This window comes from Echeneis naucrates, chromosome 14 (genome assembly GCF_900963305.1).
Source record: "Echeneis naucrates chromosome 14, fEcheNa1.1, whole genome shotgun sequence".
Taxonomy (NCBI): Eukaryota; Metazoa; Chordata; class Actinopteri; order Carangiformes; family Echeneidae; genus Echeneis; species Echeneis naucrates.
In genome coordinates, this window is record NC_042524.1 from 468485 (window position 1) to 485310 (window position 16826).

Here is a 16826-nt window from a genome sequence, read left to right on the forward strand (position 1 = left end):
CATTATCACACAACCAGCAGAAAAAGCCACAATAAACACGTGTCTCGTCAGTTCCAGGCCTCAGGGTCCTAAAAACACTGATGGGACAGATGGGAGCTTCATTTGTAACCATTTAAAGGCATCACCTGCTGCCTTATTGTTTTGTTCTGAGCTGTGAATTCCCGTCCTGCCAATCAGCGCTTTCTGTGAATTCTTTCACTTTCATCTTTGTCTGTCAGAGTTTCTCCTCTCAGGACTGAACTCATCAGTGCAAAGTTTGGTTCACTTTTTCCACGGCTGATGCCCCCCCCACATACTTGAACATCGTGTCCTGTCGTTTGGGCTTCAGTGAGGTTCTTTATTCCGACTGATTGTTGAATCTCAGATGCAGCAGGACTGAGGTTGATATCAACAGCTGGCTATCTTGCAGAGACCATTAACAGTTCCCATAAACAGCATTCAGCAGCATGAAGGAAAAACCCAGGAAGCTGATGGAATAATCAGAAGATGATCGCTGTGGAATGAGGTTCAGCTGGCACAGAAATGCCCTTCATTCAGTCTATTGTTTGGTCTAATTCAATGAATCTGCCTCAGCTGCAGGTTTCATTTCGGGTTTGTTCGGTTAGAGATGAATGAAGGTTCCTCTTAATGTCAGAAACACATTTTTTTCTGCGCTCAAGTCAACTCAGCAACAGTTTGATGTAGAAATAATGAATGTAAAATAAATACATAGTCCTTCTTGTCCTTTGATTTAAATGTTTCTGTGGTTTGATGAAGGATTTCCATAAACTCAGTGAACAAAGTTGTTTAGTATGAAGTTTTAATGGCATCGATGGTGTCGTGTAAATATGTGACAAACAGGATATATAACAATATAGTTACAGTGACTTCTTAGGTTTACATAATAAAAACGGTCTTTAGTTTTGGGGGGATTTAAGAATAGAAGAATGACCTGAAATTAAATCCTTTTGCTCCTTCAGGTTTATATCTCCTTGACTGGGTGAATGAATGATTGAACCGGGACATTCTGCACAATTTAACGCCTTCTATGGGACAAACTGATAATTGTTTACCGTTTTTAACGTTTAATAAATAGAAACATAAATAGGTTTTATGAACCTGATAATAATCTTTAATTATCTTCAATGACTCATCATTTCTCGTTATCTTCATTTTCTACATCCTCCTTCACGTCGCCAGTATCATTTCCCTGTTTGTTCATTCAGGTATGGAACAAATAACATTAAGTGGATCAAAGCTAATTTCACATTATGTTTCAGCTTCTTTAATTTTAAGTAAGAAAAGAGAAACAGTGTGAAAACAGTAAACTCATTTGATTGAGGTACCCCGAGTGACACACTGTGTGTCCAAAGAAAAACTACTTCATGTTCAAAATATTTGTTACCAAACTTGTTGGTTGCGGTCACCGACTTCTATGTGATGAACATTTTAAAACCTGCAGGCTTTCTTTTAAAAAAGTGAAGTCTCAGAACAAACATATAAAAAACTGTGGCACACGTGGTTTTTAAAAGTGAAGTGAGATGTTGTGTTGCTTCAGATCAGTCCAAAAAAATCAAGTAAAGGTGGATTTCTTCATGGTTTGATGGTACAGATGGAGTTTGGACCTTGACAGTGTTGTATCTCATTTAATAATGAAACCAGGTTGAGTTTAATTTCATGTCCTTGACTCTGGGTGGTTAAAGCCCTCTTCTCTTAATTGGAGATCTAATTAAGCTTTTGATACAATCTGTGTCATTACTGTGACTTTTGTTTGATCTAAAATCATTCTGCACTCTGTGCTCATGGCTGAGCCTCCTCAAAACCATTTATACCCAATTTTAACTCAACAGACTTCACTTGTTGGCTGTTGGTGAATCCCAAATAAAATCCCATTAAACTTCCACTGTTGCTGAATACAAACTGATCTCTGTCTTATCTGCTGCCCCGACGGTTCAGACCATCAGATGGCTTTACCCAGGATGAGGATGCTCATGAAGAAGACCATGATGAAGAACAGCCACATAAAGAAGCGATCCATGACCTTGGCAACCTTCCTCCACTCGCCGATACGCACTTGTGCCACCCGCTGGTCTTGGTAAGAGTTGGCGATGTACTCAACGCTCTTGCGCAGACCCTGATGCTGGCAGAGGCACTGAGTTTTCACCAAGATTTCCCTCCTGTTGTCTTCAGCTCCTCCTTCGCCTCCCGCACCAACAGCTCCGTCCTCCTCAGCGTGGGTGATGGATACTAACAGATCCTCTTTCCAGGCTTGCCCCACCCCATCCTGGTTTGCCCTCCCTCCCGCCCGTCCATTCACGTCCCAGTTGATTCCTCTGGAGTTCCCACCACTGGCTGATGTAGCTTCAGCCTCCTCCTGTGACAGATGCTTTTTCTGGGATGACGCCCCCCCGAGAAAGTTCTCTCCGACCTCGTGGACGAAACAGATGCGAGCCAGGTGATTGAGGATGAAGCGTTTGGCCCATTCTGGGACGGGATGAGCCTCTGGACCGCAGTGGTGAATGTTCATGATGAAGATGGTGAGAGCAGTTGAGGCGGTGACCATTGTCATGGTAGCAATGTAGTATTTTCCTGTTGAAAAAGGAAATGGAGGTTCAAAGACGCAGGAAGACAGAACTGCCGACTGTCAGCAGGTCACTATGACCTCATCCTCAGCTTTGGCTACATCTAGTGGCCGCAGTGATAACAACAGGAGCAAAGGAGCAGAGGCAGTTTATATCCATTCTATCATCCATAACGGTTCTTTACTGTGACCATGGCAACAGAGATCATCTAATGTTGTAGAAGACGTTATTTTAACACGACTCACCATCTTTTCCCTTTGTTTGATTGTATTTACTTCCTGTCGGTAGATGGATGGGTCAACAAATCAGCAATGTGACACGAGGGAGGATTTAATGAAGTGTTGTGCGCTGACGTCTGAGCGGGGATTATTGTGTTCTGAATAAACTGCTGACAAACATTATTGACTCCTGGCCTCCTGCTCCTGCTGTGATGTTTGCCAACAAACAAACACAAACAACAAATCTGCTTCATTGGCATCTTCCCTTTCAGGGAATTTATTCTGAACATTGATTTAAAAGTCACGGCTTGTCCACAGATGATTGAACCTCATCTGGGGCTTTTAAGCTGCAGCTTTTACCCTTCAGATGTCCCCTCGGACTTCAGAGACACGAATTACTGAGCATTAGAGAAATTTTGAAATCAGCTGAAAATCAGCTGAAATCTGTCAGAACCACATGAAGTTATTTCTGTTGTCAACAAATCTCCACATATCCATAATAATGTATGTGACTCAAAAAGACTGCTCACCGATCAGCGGGACGCTTTCGGAGGGCGGCATGCTCTCAGCAACCAGCAGCTGAAACACAGTGAGGGCCAGCAGCACCGTGACTCCCAGGGAGACCTTCTCACCCGAGTCGGCCGGCAGGTAGAAGCCCAGCGGGGCCAGGAAGGAGATCATCATACAGGGGATGAGGAGGTTGAAGATGTAGAAGGAGGCGCGTCGCTTCAGGTGGAGGGTGAAGCTGAGGTCGGGGTACGGGTCCGAGCAGCAGCCGTACAGGATGACGTTTTTCTTGCTTGGCATCCCAAGAACCTGCTCAAACAAAAGGATTGTGATTGTGTCAGAGAATGGACAGTCATCAAGGAAACAACTCACCTCCCATTCCACGTTGGGGACAATGCTGGACAGGTCGGCGTTGTCTGAGGCGCTGAACAAGTCCATCTGGTTGCCGCTGTGAGTCCAGGAGCCAAACGTTAGGACACACTGCTGCAGGTCAAAGGGGAAGAAGGCCACGTCCACGGCACAGGAGCTTTTGGTGATGGCCGGCTGGTCCCACATGACTTCACCATCATTACGCAGAACAACGTTGGTCTCCATGGAACTGGAGAACTGGTCATCTGCACTGCGGTTAGGGAAGTGGAGATGTCGGGCGACGGGAGGGAAAAGAGGGTGCGTTACTGTCGAGGAAGCCACACCTACCTGTTATACAGGACAATATCAGGCCTCCATACACGGCTGCTGGGAATCCGGATGGCGTCCAGGCCGTCGTAGTCTTCCTTCTTCCATGTGAGGAAGGCATCCATCCATACCTGCCGGACCCACAGGTAGGTGGTCAGGATCTGGTTCCGCTCATCCTGGGGACAAGAAACGTCATCAGTGAGGCCATGAAGACAATGTGAACATGGAGGTCAGGGGTCAGGGTGCGGTTACCATGTCGATGATCTGAGACAGAGTGATCTGCATGGTGACATTGATGATGTGGTCGGTGTCTTCCACCGGACGCAGGGCGTTGGTGTAATTGGAGAACAAGTCGTTCAGCAGCTTCTGAGCGAAGCGACCGTGAGCAGCAAAGCAAACTGGACAACAGAGAGAGAGACTGAAGTTACATTTATACGGCATTTTCACTTTTTCTTGTTGTCTTTAGCAACTACCAATGGAACGTAAAGATGAGGCCAAAGTAACCTGCCGCCCCACGACCAATAAGCTTCTGTCCTATTGGTCTGATCTGTTGAGAGCAGAGGAAGCTGGACTCAGAGAATATCAGATCTGGATTTAATATTCTTCAGATGAACCAGAGCAGATAAAACTGAAGACATGAGGCGCATCAGGCCAACTGAAGCTGACAAAGATTCATCTTCAGTCCAGTGACCATAAAAGTAAACATCACGGACAGACCTCAGTATCTGATGGCGTCGGCGGAATGAGCTCCGATGGCCAAAAATTCGTCCTGAACGCTCACACAGTTTGATTTATTCACCTTAGCGTCATCATGTGATGTTTCCTCGTGTTTTAAAGTTTTCTCACTGTTTGTGATACAACGAAATAAAAATCTCAGAACACAAAAAAATCATTGTCATTTTTGACAAACAACGAAAAACAGAAAGACTAATGAGTGAAAGAGGAGCTGAGGACTGAAGTAAACAGCCCTGACCTCTGACACTCACCCAGAGTTGGACCACATGCTTTGGGCAAAAAAGGAAGTGCACAGACTCCCAACCATCCAGCAACCTTCAGATAAAATTCATGATAAATTAAAGCTGTAGTATGACAGGGGAGACACACACGGCGTTCTGAGTGTTAACAACCTTTGTACAAAAATGGAAATGTGGAAATTAACGCCTCACAACAGACCTGAAGTCTGCAGAAACAACGGTCTGTCCATCCATGTGTCCAATGTCCTCACAGCTACTGGCCAGATTTCCATTAAATCTGACAAAAAGTAAACAGACTGGAGACAAATGAAATGAAATCCAGCAGAAAGTGTCTCAGTAAGGTGTTGAGATGGTTCCAGCGTCATGTGTGGACGTTACTGTCCTGAGAGATCACCATGGCCTTATTTGGTGTTTTGCTGTTGGTGGTGGATCCTTTGGGGACCTACTGCACAACATACTGATTCCTAAAGCCTCCTGTAGCGGGCTGACGGCAGAGGAAAACACTGGTGAGATCATTGTTCTTTTCTCAAATAGCAGTAGATACAATGACCATCTCAAGGAGCACGAAAACCATCTAAAGGACGCCGGTCAAACCACCAGAGCTACCTTAAACCAAAAGATCTTCCTTCATGACCTCAGGAACAACTCAAGAGATACGAGGATCATCTAAGTGACCTCAGGGACCAATCCAAACTGCAGACTTAGCACTCACTCAAGTCCAGGTCTGGGTGCATCCTGGTTTTCTGTCAGTCGACCTGCAGCTCGTGGCCCGTTGAGCAGATGCGTCAGCAGAAGTGTGAGTGCTAACAGCTGTGACGACGTGCCAGCTGGCACACACTCACGGTCCAGTTTCACTTCGTCCAGGGGACAGAATCCTGACTGCATCAGACCTGATTTTACTCCAGCTCTGAGGTCTTCATCTTTAAATTTGCTTTTGTTCCTGAAGTTATGTCTCCATAATTTCGGCTGCTCCCCCCCCCATCCTGGTTCTGCTCGAGGTTTCTGCCTCTTAAAGGAAGTTTTTCCTGATCATCAGGGATCTGTTGGGTCTCTTTAAATAAATTTATAAAGAGTTTGGTCTAGACCTGCTCTATATGTAAAGTGCCTTGATGTAACTTTGTTATGATTTGGTGCTATACAAATAAATCTGATTTGATTTGGTAATTGTTTCAAAAGCTAAAGGTCCGCTAAATATCACACACAACTTCGGTCAGATTGACTTCACCATGACATGATTCTGGCCATCTGTGCTTCAATTGACAAACCTCCATCCCGTCTTTCTGCGTCCTGATTTATTACCAAGAAAAAGAATCTCGAAATATTTTGTGTATTTTCCAAGACCCACCTCAATCTAAACTTGACCTTAAACAAAATTTTCTTTCCAAGATTGAATGATTTACATTCTGTCCCTGAAAGAATCATAAGACAGTCCCCAGATGTCAGGTTAACATGTCGTTGGAGTACATGAAAAAAATGACAAAACATCCAGCAAATCATCACTTTCTGGTTTGACAGCTGATGTTTGGACGAGACAGAGCTGAAACTGAGAGCTGGAACAAAACCAGAGTCAACTGTTCCTTTCTGAGCTGCTGTGTTGAAGCCTTCATTCTGATTCGTCTCTGACTGGAGCTCTGCTGCTTTATCCGTCCATTCCCCTCCTCCATCTTTCATAGTGACCTCCAGAGTCACGTCTCTACATCGGACGCTCCTATTGGTTCCGTTGGGTGGTGTCACAGCCAATCACAGAGTCTCTGGTTCAGTCCTGAATGTTTCTGAGTTTATTGTGTTGACAGAATAAAGACGATCAGATATCTGGGGCTAATTTTTCATCATTACTGAGCAGAACTGCTGATCAGATAAAGACAGAAATGACCCAAACACATGAGAGGAACTTTTCTTTGGAGAAGAAGAAAACATTCAGAGTCTGAACTGATCAGACAGAATCAGATGAGTCTGAATAGGTGGAGAGCTTTTTTAAAATTAGGAAAACAAAAAGATGAAAAAACACAAATGACTCTTTTTGGCTTTAAAATGGTTAAAAAGTTGTAACGTCTGGTTTACAATTGAATTTGTTTTGGTGAATACATCTATTTGGATTATTGAGGTGTGGTCTCTGAGGCAGCACATCAGCCTCATCTCCTCCTCCTCCTCCTCCTCCTCCTCTTGGCTGTAAAGTCTTTCTTTTTCAGTCCTCTTGTCTTTTCACTGGGACACAATGGACCCGTTCATCCAGGAAGATGAAGGTGGGAATGGCACTGATAACGGCTGCTCAGCTGATATTTACAACGTCCAGAATTTGGCATCAATTAGTTGATTAATAAACTAACAGATTTTCTGTTTTGTTTAGATTTAGATTTGGTGATTTTCTTAACAATTAATGACACATTCAGTTTTAGACTGATACTCAAGTAAAATAAATATCCACTCACTCTGGATTTTTTAAATTCGCGTTCATATTGGCATTTTCTGAATAAATCAACTAATACGTGATTAGAGACAATCAGCAGATGAGCTGAAAACAGAAATGATGATTGTTGGAAAATGAAAATGAACGTCAGGACATTTTAAAGGCAGAGCGCTCAGACGCAGGATGGAGGAGGAAAATGTTCTTACCGGGCAGAAAGAAGACGAGCAGGAAAGACGAGCTGCTGCAGACCAGCTTCATCTTCTGATATCGCTTATTGGTCCACTGAACCAATAGATCACAACTGACCACGGCTGGGATCAGACTTCAACTACGACCAGAGTCCAACCTCTGAGCAGAGAGAGAGAGAGAGGGAACACACTGAGGGGAGAGAGCGAGAGAGAGAGAGAGAGAGAGAGAGGGAGGGGGAGAGAGGAAACACTGAGGGTACAGTGTAAGGGGGGGGGGGGGGGGGGGGGTTGTTGTTATCGGTTAGTTGAACTTGTTTGTTGTTGCTCTTTGAACTCTGGGTTTGGTCTCCTCCATGCTGTCTACAAAAAACACCAGACTGTCCTTTAATGTTAGCAGCAGGATGAACTGAACTTTAAACATCCTCTTCCTCATCGGTTGCCAAATAGATCATAAATAATGAAGTTAGAAAAGTGATGGGGGACACCATGGAGATTAACGGATTAGCAGGAAATAAATTAGCCGACAGACTCCGATTTGATGAAGTCAAAGAGTCACCACCTGAACTCTGAACCTTCTTTTAATGGCATTTAATTCTCCTGCCTCAGTTTTAGCAACACAAATATGAAACAGGTAGAGTTTAGAACAAAGAGATAAGCAGGTCATTTATCATAAAAAGAAAAACATGACTGTTCTTCTGCTTTTTTTAGTGTTAATGTGATAATGTAACATTTGCTAACATTTTAATCGAAAACGTAAGTTCTTCAAACAGCACAGGCTGTGCATAAGTTATTCATATAATAAAATATATTTTAAGATCATACTCTTAACATCACCATATGTCGGCATTGCTAATAAATCAAAGGAGAAACAAGGACATTTTTCCATAGAAATCAGTACAGTCTTACTTCTTTTAGAGCCAGTGGAGCTGTTCCCTGATACAATGCAGGTTCGGGGCTCTTATGTAATATTTACTTACTACGTTTACTATGTTTGTTTATGGATCAACAAGGATCCGTTTTTATTTAGAAACCTAAAAAAAGAAAGAAGGACTCGTGCTGTTTGAATTAACAAAACGAACAAAAACTGATGTCCTTTCTAGCTGTTTCCTGTCCGACAGATGTGCTCAGTATAAAATTAACAGACCAATCAGCTGCCGTTGTTCGTCGTTTTTCTTTAAAAAAGCTTTTGTGGCCTGAACTTGAAGGTGGCTGAAGGTTAATTGAGCTGCGTCACTGCTCTCGCCAGGCCTGCTCGCCAGGCCTGCTCTCAGAAGGCCAGAGCTGCTGCACCGACTCACCTCAGCTGTGGGAAAACACACCAAATCAGACACAGGTTGGATTAATCAGTTTCATAATGAGTGATTCCATCAAAGAAACTGTCGAATCTGTCAAACAATGTGGAACATGTCATTCAGTAAATCTGGGAGAGATCCAAGAATCCCCTGGGGTGTTTCATCAGCTCAACTAAACAGCTTTGTTGATGTTACTGGATCTCTGAAATTGAAGTTTTCTCGTTGAATTATCGGAAATGTTTGGAGGATGTGTTTAACCAGAACTCCAATTCCTGTTTTCACACACAACTTCCTCTTTTTTCTGGTTGAAACGTCTGTTTCAGTGAAAACAAAGATCCATGATCAGACGAACTCTGATCTGGATAATAATCCATAAATCAATATTTGCCGTTTTATTTCTTTTTCTTTCGCTTTGCTGTCAAACTTACTGAAGAACACGTCTCTGCTCTCTGATTGGCTGGCGGCACTGTCACTCTGTGACGTGTCGGCCAATGCGAGCGAGCGGCAGGCGATACGAACTGGCCGCCGCCATGTTGGGTCTCCGGGGATCCGGAGGGACGTCCGGTCGGTGTCGGTGGATGTGACCGGCAGCAGCTGGAGCCATGAGCGGTCCGCCCTCCGCCGGAGCCGGGCCGGGACTGGGGTCCGGGAAAGCGGGCGGAGTGAAGCACGAGGGCTCCGCCGCCGTGTCGCTGCCGTCCCCGGCCGAACGGTCCGCCGAGCTCACGGCGCTGTTCGAGTGCCCGGTGTGCTTCGACTACGTGCTGCCGCCCATCCTGCAGTGCCAGGCGGGTCACCTGCTCTGCAGCCAGTGCCGGCAGAAGCTGAGCTGCTGCCCGACCTGCCGGGGCCCGCTCAGCCCGAGCATCCGGAACCTGGCCATGGAGAAGGTGGCCTCCGCGCTGCCCTTCCCCTGCAAGGTAAGCACACCTGCCGCTCCACTTCCGCATCTACGGCGTGCGTGACGTCAGAAGAGGCCACCGTGGGGGGGTCCACCAGAGTTCTGGTCCGGGTCTCGTTCAGGACTCCATTGAGTCGATCAAACTTCCACTAATGAAATCTGATTACATTTAGGAAAATCAAAGGTGAACTGAATTTGTTTAGTTTTGTCTAAACTTGTGAGGCTGTTGTCGGGTCAGGTGGTTGTGTTCACATGACGTCATGATGGTAGAGGACTGAGGTATGGAACGTCACAGGTGAGTGCCCCATTCAGATATTGGCCCTTTATTATCTTTATCATTAAGAGAGAAAGTGTCCCATGATGCATTTCACCATCTTAAATGGTCACATGACTCAACAACATTGTAATCAGATTGTACACATGCAGATCACACCCAGTGTCAATAGATCCGAAGACCTCTGTGTGTGTGCGTGCTGAGAGGCTTTCCCTGATGTTGGTCAGCAATCAGGTCTTGACTCACTGAAGGACCTGCAGTCCTGGTGGAGGTTTCTGGTCTGTGGTCTCTGTTGCCATGGTTACGGTGACCAATGAATGGGCACGGTTGGACAACAGGGAAAGGTAGTTTATTTCCCTATTACCTGTTGAGGTTGGACCTTGTCGTTGTGGTTACAAGAACAGTTTTGTGGACCTGGACTCTGCAACTACTTCCTTCCTGTCTCACTGTGACCTCTGACCTGATGATGACGAAAAATCAGGTTAATCTGAACTCAAAACTGCAACGTTTCATTTGAGAAGCAGAACAAAAGAAGAGTAACGTGGAGGAAGAGGAGGATGTGGGGAAGAACAGGAGGAAGAGGAGTACAAGAAGAAGGAGGAGGGGGGTGCATAATACATTCAGCTGAACGACACTCCTCTGTTATTCTCTCTGGTTTTTCCCCGCCCCCACTGTGTGTGTGTGTGTGTGTGTGTGTGTGTGTGTGTGTGTGCGCGCACTGCAGTGTCTCGGTGCGGTCGATTGGAGGACAAATGTTTTTCTGCCGCTGAGAGAGAGAGAGAGAGAGAGAGAGAAAATATTTCACTGTGTTGTTATTCAGTGTCGGTCGGTCACAGCAGTGTGTGTGTGTGTGTGTGTGTGTCGGCTCGGTGTCCGTTTACGTTGGAGCTTCTGTTTTTTCACCACAGAAGAAGAAAACAGTTTTTTTCTTCCTTTTCTGCTGCAGTGGGGGAGAGAGCGGGGCGAGTGAGCTTCAGCTGCATGACTGCTGCGTCTTTAGACCCACAACAGGAGCTGGTATGTGTGTGTGTACGTGTGAGGACACTGACAGCTGTCAATCGATTGGTTATTGGTTCTAATTCTGATCAATGTGTGATGTTCTCAGAATGGCCGGGGGACTGGTTTGTTTTCACATGATCTGCTGATATTAAGTTTCACCCCCCTCAATGATGAACAGGAAACGGGGGTCCTGTTTCTGGTTAGTCCTGGTCCTGGTCTAGTTTTGACACCACCTAAATGGAGGCGTCGTGAACCGTCTGGTTTCTTTACCTGCTGAACTCGGCCCGATGGCGTTTTAACTTGTCTGCTGCACGATCCCCACGTGGCTCCGCCGTCTGTCCCGACAGCTGCTGACCAGCTGCTGTCTGCCGGTCTACGGAGACCACGGAGGGACAAACAGCTGAAGGTTCAGATCCATTCTGATCCAAAGACCAGCTTTGGGCCACATGGGCCAGATGTGGCCCAAATGTTAGGGGCTGAAGGCGATCTGATGTTGACGAGGCTGTGACTGGACACATGGTCCACTAAAAATAAACTCCACTGAGGTTGGCGTGAACTGGTGACCTGGATCAGGACAACAGAACTATCAAATGAAAACCTTGAAAAAAAGCTGCACCTGGACTTGGTTTTATTCTGGAAGTCCTGCACAGAAGTTATTTGCGCCTGTTTGGGCCACGTGGACGTTCTTTTAGGTGATAAACCATTTTGGACAGAGCTCCACTTGGTGGTCCACGCCTCTGCAGACCGCCACCCCAGTCCTGCTTCAGGAGAGGACTCGATCCTAGTTCACCGATCTGGACCAGGACCAGGGGTCTCATTGGGGTTACCTTAGTGACGTGTGTGTGTGTGTGTGCGTAGCTGTGTGTGTGATGTTGTGTCCGGCCTCCTGCCTGCCGCTCCTCAGGGAGTTGGCTCAGTGGCGCTGCCTGCTGGGCTGGCATCGCCACCACGGAGTCAGTGCCTCTAGCGCTGTGGGGCTAACCGCTAACACAGGACAACAGCAGCAGCTGCAGCAGGGGTCAGAGGTCAGGGCCAGGGCCAGTCGACCCATCGGCTACACCAAGCCACTGCTGAGCAGCCAGGTGAGTCCTGGACGATACCACTTTCTGCTTCTGCCTCTCAGGTGCTTTCCAGCTCTGTGATGTCACAGTGACTGCGATTGGCCACTCATCTGAAAAGTGAAGATTTTAGCTGCAGCTACGTTCTAACGCCGTAAAATATCCCATCAACCTCTGGACACGTCGTCATGAAATGTCCTGAGGAGAAACCCTGTGGACGGCAGGGAGGTTGTCGTGTCCATTATCATTTTAATGTTTCTAAAAATCATGCGACTGACTGATGTCACTTCTGCGTCCCTTTCCACGTTGAACCATGAAAGCAAAAATCTAATTTCTGCATTTATTTATCAGCTGATTCATCTTTTGGTGGGTTATCGTCATAGTTTGTTTTCAAATGATTCTCATGAGGATGAAATGAGAGGCCTGGTCCTGAAGGTCCAAACCTGAACCTTCAGGATTAGTCTGTAATAAAGGCTGCAGCCTGTAGGGGGCGCCGCCACGACTCCTCACTGTGATCGATGCAGCTGAGCCTTTTATCTCATCAGTTTAACTCCACCCATTAATCTCATCTCACCACTGAATTAAACCCAATGAGAAACCCTGAAAAAGGCAAGATGGAGTCACACACAGACACACACAGGACTTTTATCCTGATTGTTGTTAATCGGAGTGTTTTGGATAGATAGATAGATATACTTTATTTATCCCAGGCTGGGAAATTGCAGTGTAGAAGCAGCATTACACACAGAGACATCAAACAACATAGAATAAGAATAAAAATATATACAGTAAAGAACAAATTATACATAATAAATATCAAAGTAGCAGACAAAAGCAGTAGAAATAAAAATGTTTTGTACAAAGGAAAAAGTATATGGTTTATATGGTTTAGTGGTCCTGGTCTATCTCCTCTGGTCTGTACTGGATCAGCATGAAGGGGAACGCAGTTCAGCTGCTGCGGAAACCTGAATCCTGCTCCTGCTTCCTGTCAGATGTTCATGTTCATCAGATCTTCTTCATATTTCTGAATGGCAGCTTTTATTTACCTCCAGCATTTTTATACTAAAGGTCCATATTTAAACCTCCCCACTATTTTATTTTGAAGGGTTTTGTCTGTAAGGCAGTACCGTTTCTGCTCGTTCCCAACATGAAGGTTCTGTGGGCCGAGTCTGTAAAGACGGCTGTGTTCGGACCAGGCTGGAGGTCTGGACTCTGAAATCAGCTATCCATGTGAATGAAACTCTGGTTTTGTTTTTAAAGCTTCTCAGGAAGCAGCTGCTGCAATCTGACCTGCAGCATTGAATTTTTAATCAGAAAGACACGCACACAAAATCTGTTTCCTGTTTGTCTTTTAAGGTCAGCTGACTGAATGGACATCATGCTGTATTGATCATTTACGCTGAGTTAGAACTTTTGTTTTGTTGTTTGAAGCCTTTTAAATGACACGATGTGAAGTGAAGATTATTCCATTATTCCAACAGACTGAGCCTCACACTTCCATTAAAATAACTGAGTTACAGCTTCCATTCATTTATAGATAAATAATTCCAAATGTCTCCAGTTGAATGATTCTCAGTTCCCAGAAATGGAGGCAGGTTTATTTATTTATCTTATGATGATAATTAATGGAAATGTCAAAGAAAGACAAATGAAATTGAGGTTTTAGATTTCAGATGAGGAAACAGTGATTATAAGACAGACATCAGGTTAAGAGTCAGACAGAATCAGCTGAATGTTGAACTCTGAGCTGCTCTGTCTGTTTCCCGTTGATGTCTGAAGTCTAAATGTTTGCTGTTGGGTGCTCCGTCTTGTCCTCTCTCCAGTTCTCGTCAGCCGGTTGTCTGCTCTCCCTCCATCACAGCGAGAAGCCGGACCATGAGGAGGTTTGTGAATTCAGGCCGTACACCTGTCCGTGTCCTGGAGCCACCTGCAAGTGGCACGGCTCGCTGGAGGCTGTCATGCCGCACCTGATGCATGTCCACAAATCCATCACCACGCTGCAGGTCAGCGCCTGGACTCTGGACCTCGGGTCCCAAAAACATCTGCAGAAGCCTGGTGGGGTGGATGTGACACATTGTCTTTGTCTGTCTGCAGGGTGAGGACATCGTCTTCCTGGCAACAGACATCAACCTCCCCGGCCCCGTGGACTGGGTGATGATGCAGTCGTGTTTCAGCCACCACTTCATGTTGGTCCTGGAGAAGCAGGAGAAGTACGAGGGCCACCAGCAGTTCTTCGCCGTCGTGCTGCTCATCGGCACCCGCAAGCAGGCCGAGAACTTTGCCTATCGCCTGGAGCTCAACGGCATTCGCCGCCGGCTCACTTGGGAGGCCACACCACGCTCCATCCAGGACGGGGTGGCAGCTGCCATCATGAACAGTGACTGCCTGGTGTTCGACACCTCCATCGCCCATCTTTTCGCTGACAATGGCAACCTGGGGATCAACGTCACCATCTCCATGTTCTGAGGGGCAGAGCAGCCACAAACGGACATCACATTGCAGGGTCATCTTAAGCCTCGAGGGGGCGTGGCTTTGTTCGCAGGAAGCACTGTCACTGCCCTGCACTGATGGTGAAACAGCTGCTAAACAGCTACAGACGTTTATTATGCCGGTCATCTGTCACAGGACGTTGGCTCCGCATGCCTCATGTCTGATGAGTGACAGGAAAGGAAGTGCTCAAGTGGCGTCTCCACCTGTGAAGTCCATCATGTGCCTGATGGAGAAAAGACCAGACCTGCTGCCGTGACCGTCGCAGGACGCCACTGCGGTCCTGAGTCAGAGAGGATTCTGGTTCCACTGGAGGAACCAAACAAAGCCTTCACGACAGCCCAACAACGTCCTGTTAGGAACAGTTGACTTCCTGATGGCATTTTCGCTGTTCAGATCTCTGCTGTCATTGGCTGACAGCTTTTGGACCAATCACCGACTGGAGTTTTAAACCATGGCGGCACATGCTTGGTGGACTGGTGTTTCAGAGTCTGACCGGGCCACTGGAGGTCAGTCCTTTGCTTTTCCTGCTAAGTTACGCATGAAGATCGAAGTTCAACTGAAAAGACAATTAACTGACATTTTCTCCAATTAATGGTGTTTAATCACATGATCTACAGCCAGCTGAGCTCGGACTCTGCAACGATTGATGGACTGATGAGCTTTTCTCATTGATAAGCTCAAGGTAAAGTAAGTAAAAAATCTGACTTTTGAATTACACAGAAACGAGTTGATACAAAAGAATTGACCTCAATAGATGATCAATAAGAACCAGCAGACCCTTCCACTCAGAACGGCGTGACCAGACTCAGCCTGCTTGAGGTCAGTGTTGTGACCTCAGTTAAACTTCTTTTGCTCTCTCACATAAAAGCAGTAAAACGTCTGTGAGCCGCCTGCGCCTTAATTTTCTACCGCCATCGTCCTCCTGGTGCTGACAGGCTTCACCTGAACACATCTGAGGGTTCATCTCTCTGGAGCTCTGCGGCGTTTCCTCTGTGCCTCCACCAATCAGCACTCAGATCTGATCACAACAGTTTAACTGTGTGTGCTCATTATTTATGTTCAACAGAAGGTTAACTTCTCCATCATCTGCTGGCCCCCTATTGGCTCCGCTGGGTGATATCACAGCCAATCAGTCTCTGGATCAGTCCTGTATGTTTCTGAGTTTATTGTGTCGACAGAATAAAGACAATCAGATATTTGGAGCTGATTTTTCATCATTACTGAGCAGAACTGCTGATCAGATAAAGAGAGAAACAACCCAAACACATGAGAGGAACTTTTCTTTGGTTGTTCTGCTTTACAGAGGTTTTATCAGGAAAATGAACTGACTGGACAGAATCAGATGAGTGTGAATGTGGTGAGATTTAAAAAGTAACAGTGACAAAGAGATAAAAACCAGAAAAGGCTGAATGTGACTGAAAGAGTTTTAAAGCCGTTTACCACCATGATCATCATCACAGCTGATCGGAGACACAGAGGAGACGCCGCTGTCTGTTTGACTTTCTACCTGATGTTTTTACGCAAAATGAAGCTACAGTTGTATATTTTTCTCAAACAGAAGATTTAACCTGTAACCTGTTTCTGTGTTGGTGTTCGCAGCTGTAAAGAGATTTTAATGGCCATTTTCTGAAGCCGACTCTTGTTTTGCTGCTGTCGTCCAACAAACGACATACATCTGCACAGATACTGAAGACTAGCAGGAACCCACTAAACCACTGATAACTACAACTCCCAGAATGCATTTCAGTAATGGCCACTGATTCTCATTCTGCTATATGGGCTTCATAGAAACCTGATAGAAATTCAGATGTTTGGAATTTAGTCATTGTCTCCATGACAACAGTGCAGCTCTATTTCCGGTCATTTTAATGTGTCTTGGAACAGTCACAATATTTTTTGCACTTTTCTTGTATATTTTGTGCTCTTGTCACTAATCAGTCTTTCCTGGGGGGGTAAAGAATAAGTCCACAGTTTGCAAAATAAATGTAAAAAAATAGAGAAATAGCAGTATAGGATACTGACAGCTACTACACAAGAAGCACCAACAGTCGTCGTTCAGCAGCCTACTGGCAGAGAGTGTGAAGGACGTGGAGTAACAGTTTGTCGGCGCCCATAGCACCAGCATATCAAAGAGCATTAAACACATGCAGCATGGTGTCACAGACGTTAAGAGTTCAGTTTGCACCGTTGAGCCTCTGGTATACTCCAACTCCATGTCAAGCATTACCACTCATACCAGAGCAAGAACGATGCAAACCTTGTCAGATCTGATCATCAGGAGT

General features: G+C 45.7%; 2 protein-coding genes across 7 annotated transcripts; one reads left to right on the plus strand and one right to left on the minus strand.

Moving 5' to 3' along the window:
- Window positions 1-49: 49 nt before the first annotated feature.
- Window positions 50-9762, minus strand: LOC115054091 (neuronal acetylcholine receptor subunit alpha-10-like). 5 transcript variants are annotated; one of them, XM_029519105.1, is made up of 7 exons: window positions 9251-9762; window positions 8829-8833; window positions 7549-7690; window positions 4214-4359; window positions 3983-4137; window positions 3310-3905; window positions 53-2568 (listed from the first exon to the last, which is right to left on the minus strand). In XM_029519105.1, exons 3-7 carry the CDS (start codon window positions 7598-7600, stop codon window positions 1940-1942), a joined length of 1578 nt encoding a protein of 525 aa, XP_029374965.1. In that variant the 5' UTR covers window positions 7601-7690; window positions 8829-8833; window positions 9251-9762; the 3' UTR covers window positions 53-1939. The 5 variants fall into 5 exon arrangements, with proteins under 5 accessions (XP_029374967.1, XP_029374965.1, XP_029374964.1 ...); XM_029519104.1 differs by having other exon boundaries at window positions 7549-7720; XM_029519103.1 differs by having other exon boundaries at window positions 7549-7780.
- On the plus strand, window positions 9301-15765 carry siah2l (seven in absentia homolog 2 (Drosophila)-like). Of its 2 annotated transcripts, none has more exons than XM_029519113.1 (3): window positions 9301-9742; window positions 13878-14057; window positions 14149-15765. In XM_029519113.1, the coding sequence occupies exons 1-3, from the start codon at window positions 9425-9427 to the stop codon at window positions 14518-14520; spliced, it is 870 nt and encodes a 289-aa protein (XP_029374973.1). In that variant the 5' UTR covers window positions 9301-9424; the 3' UTR covers window positions 14521-15765. The 2 variants fall into 2 exon arrangements, with proteins under 2 accessions (XP_029374973.1, XP_029374974.1); XM_029519114.1 differs by lacking the exon at window positions 9301-9742 and adding an exon at window positions 11071-12078.
- The last annotated feature ends 1061 nt before the right edge of the window (window positions 15766-16826 follow it).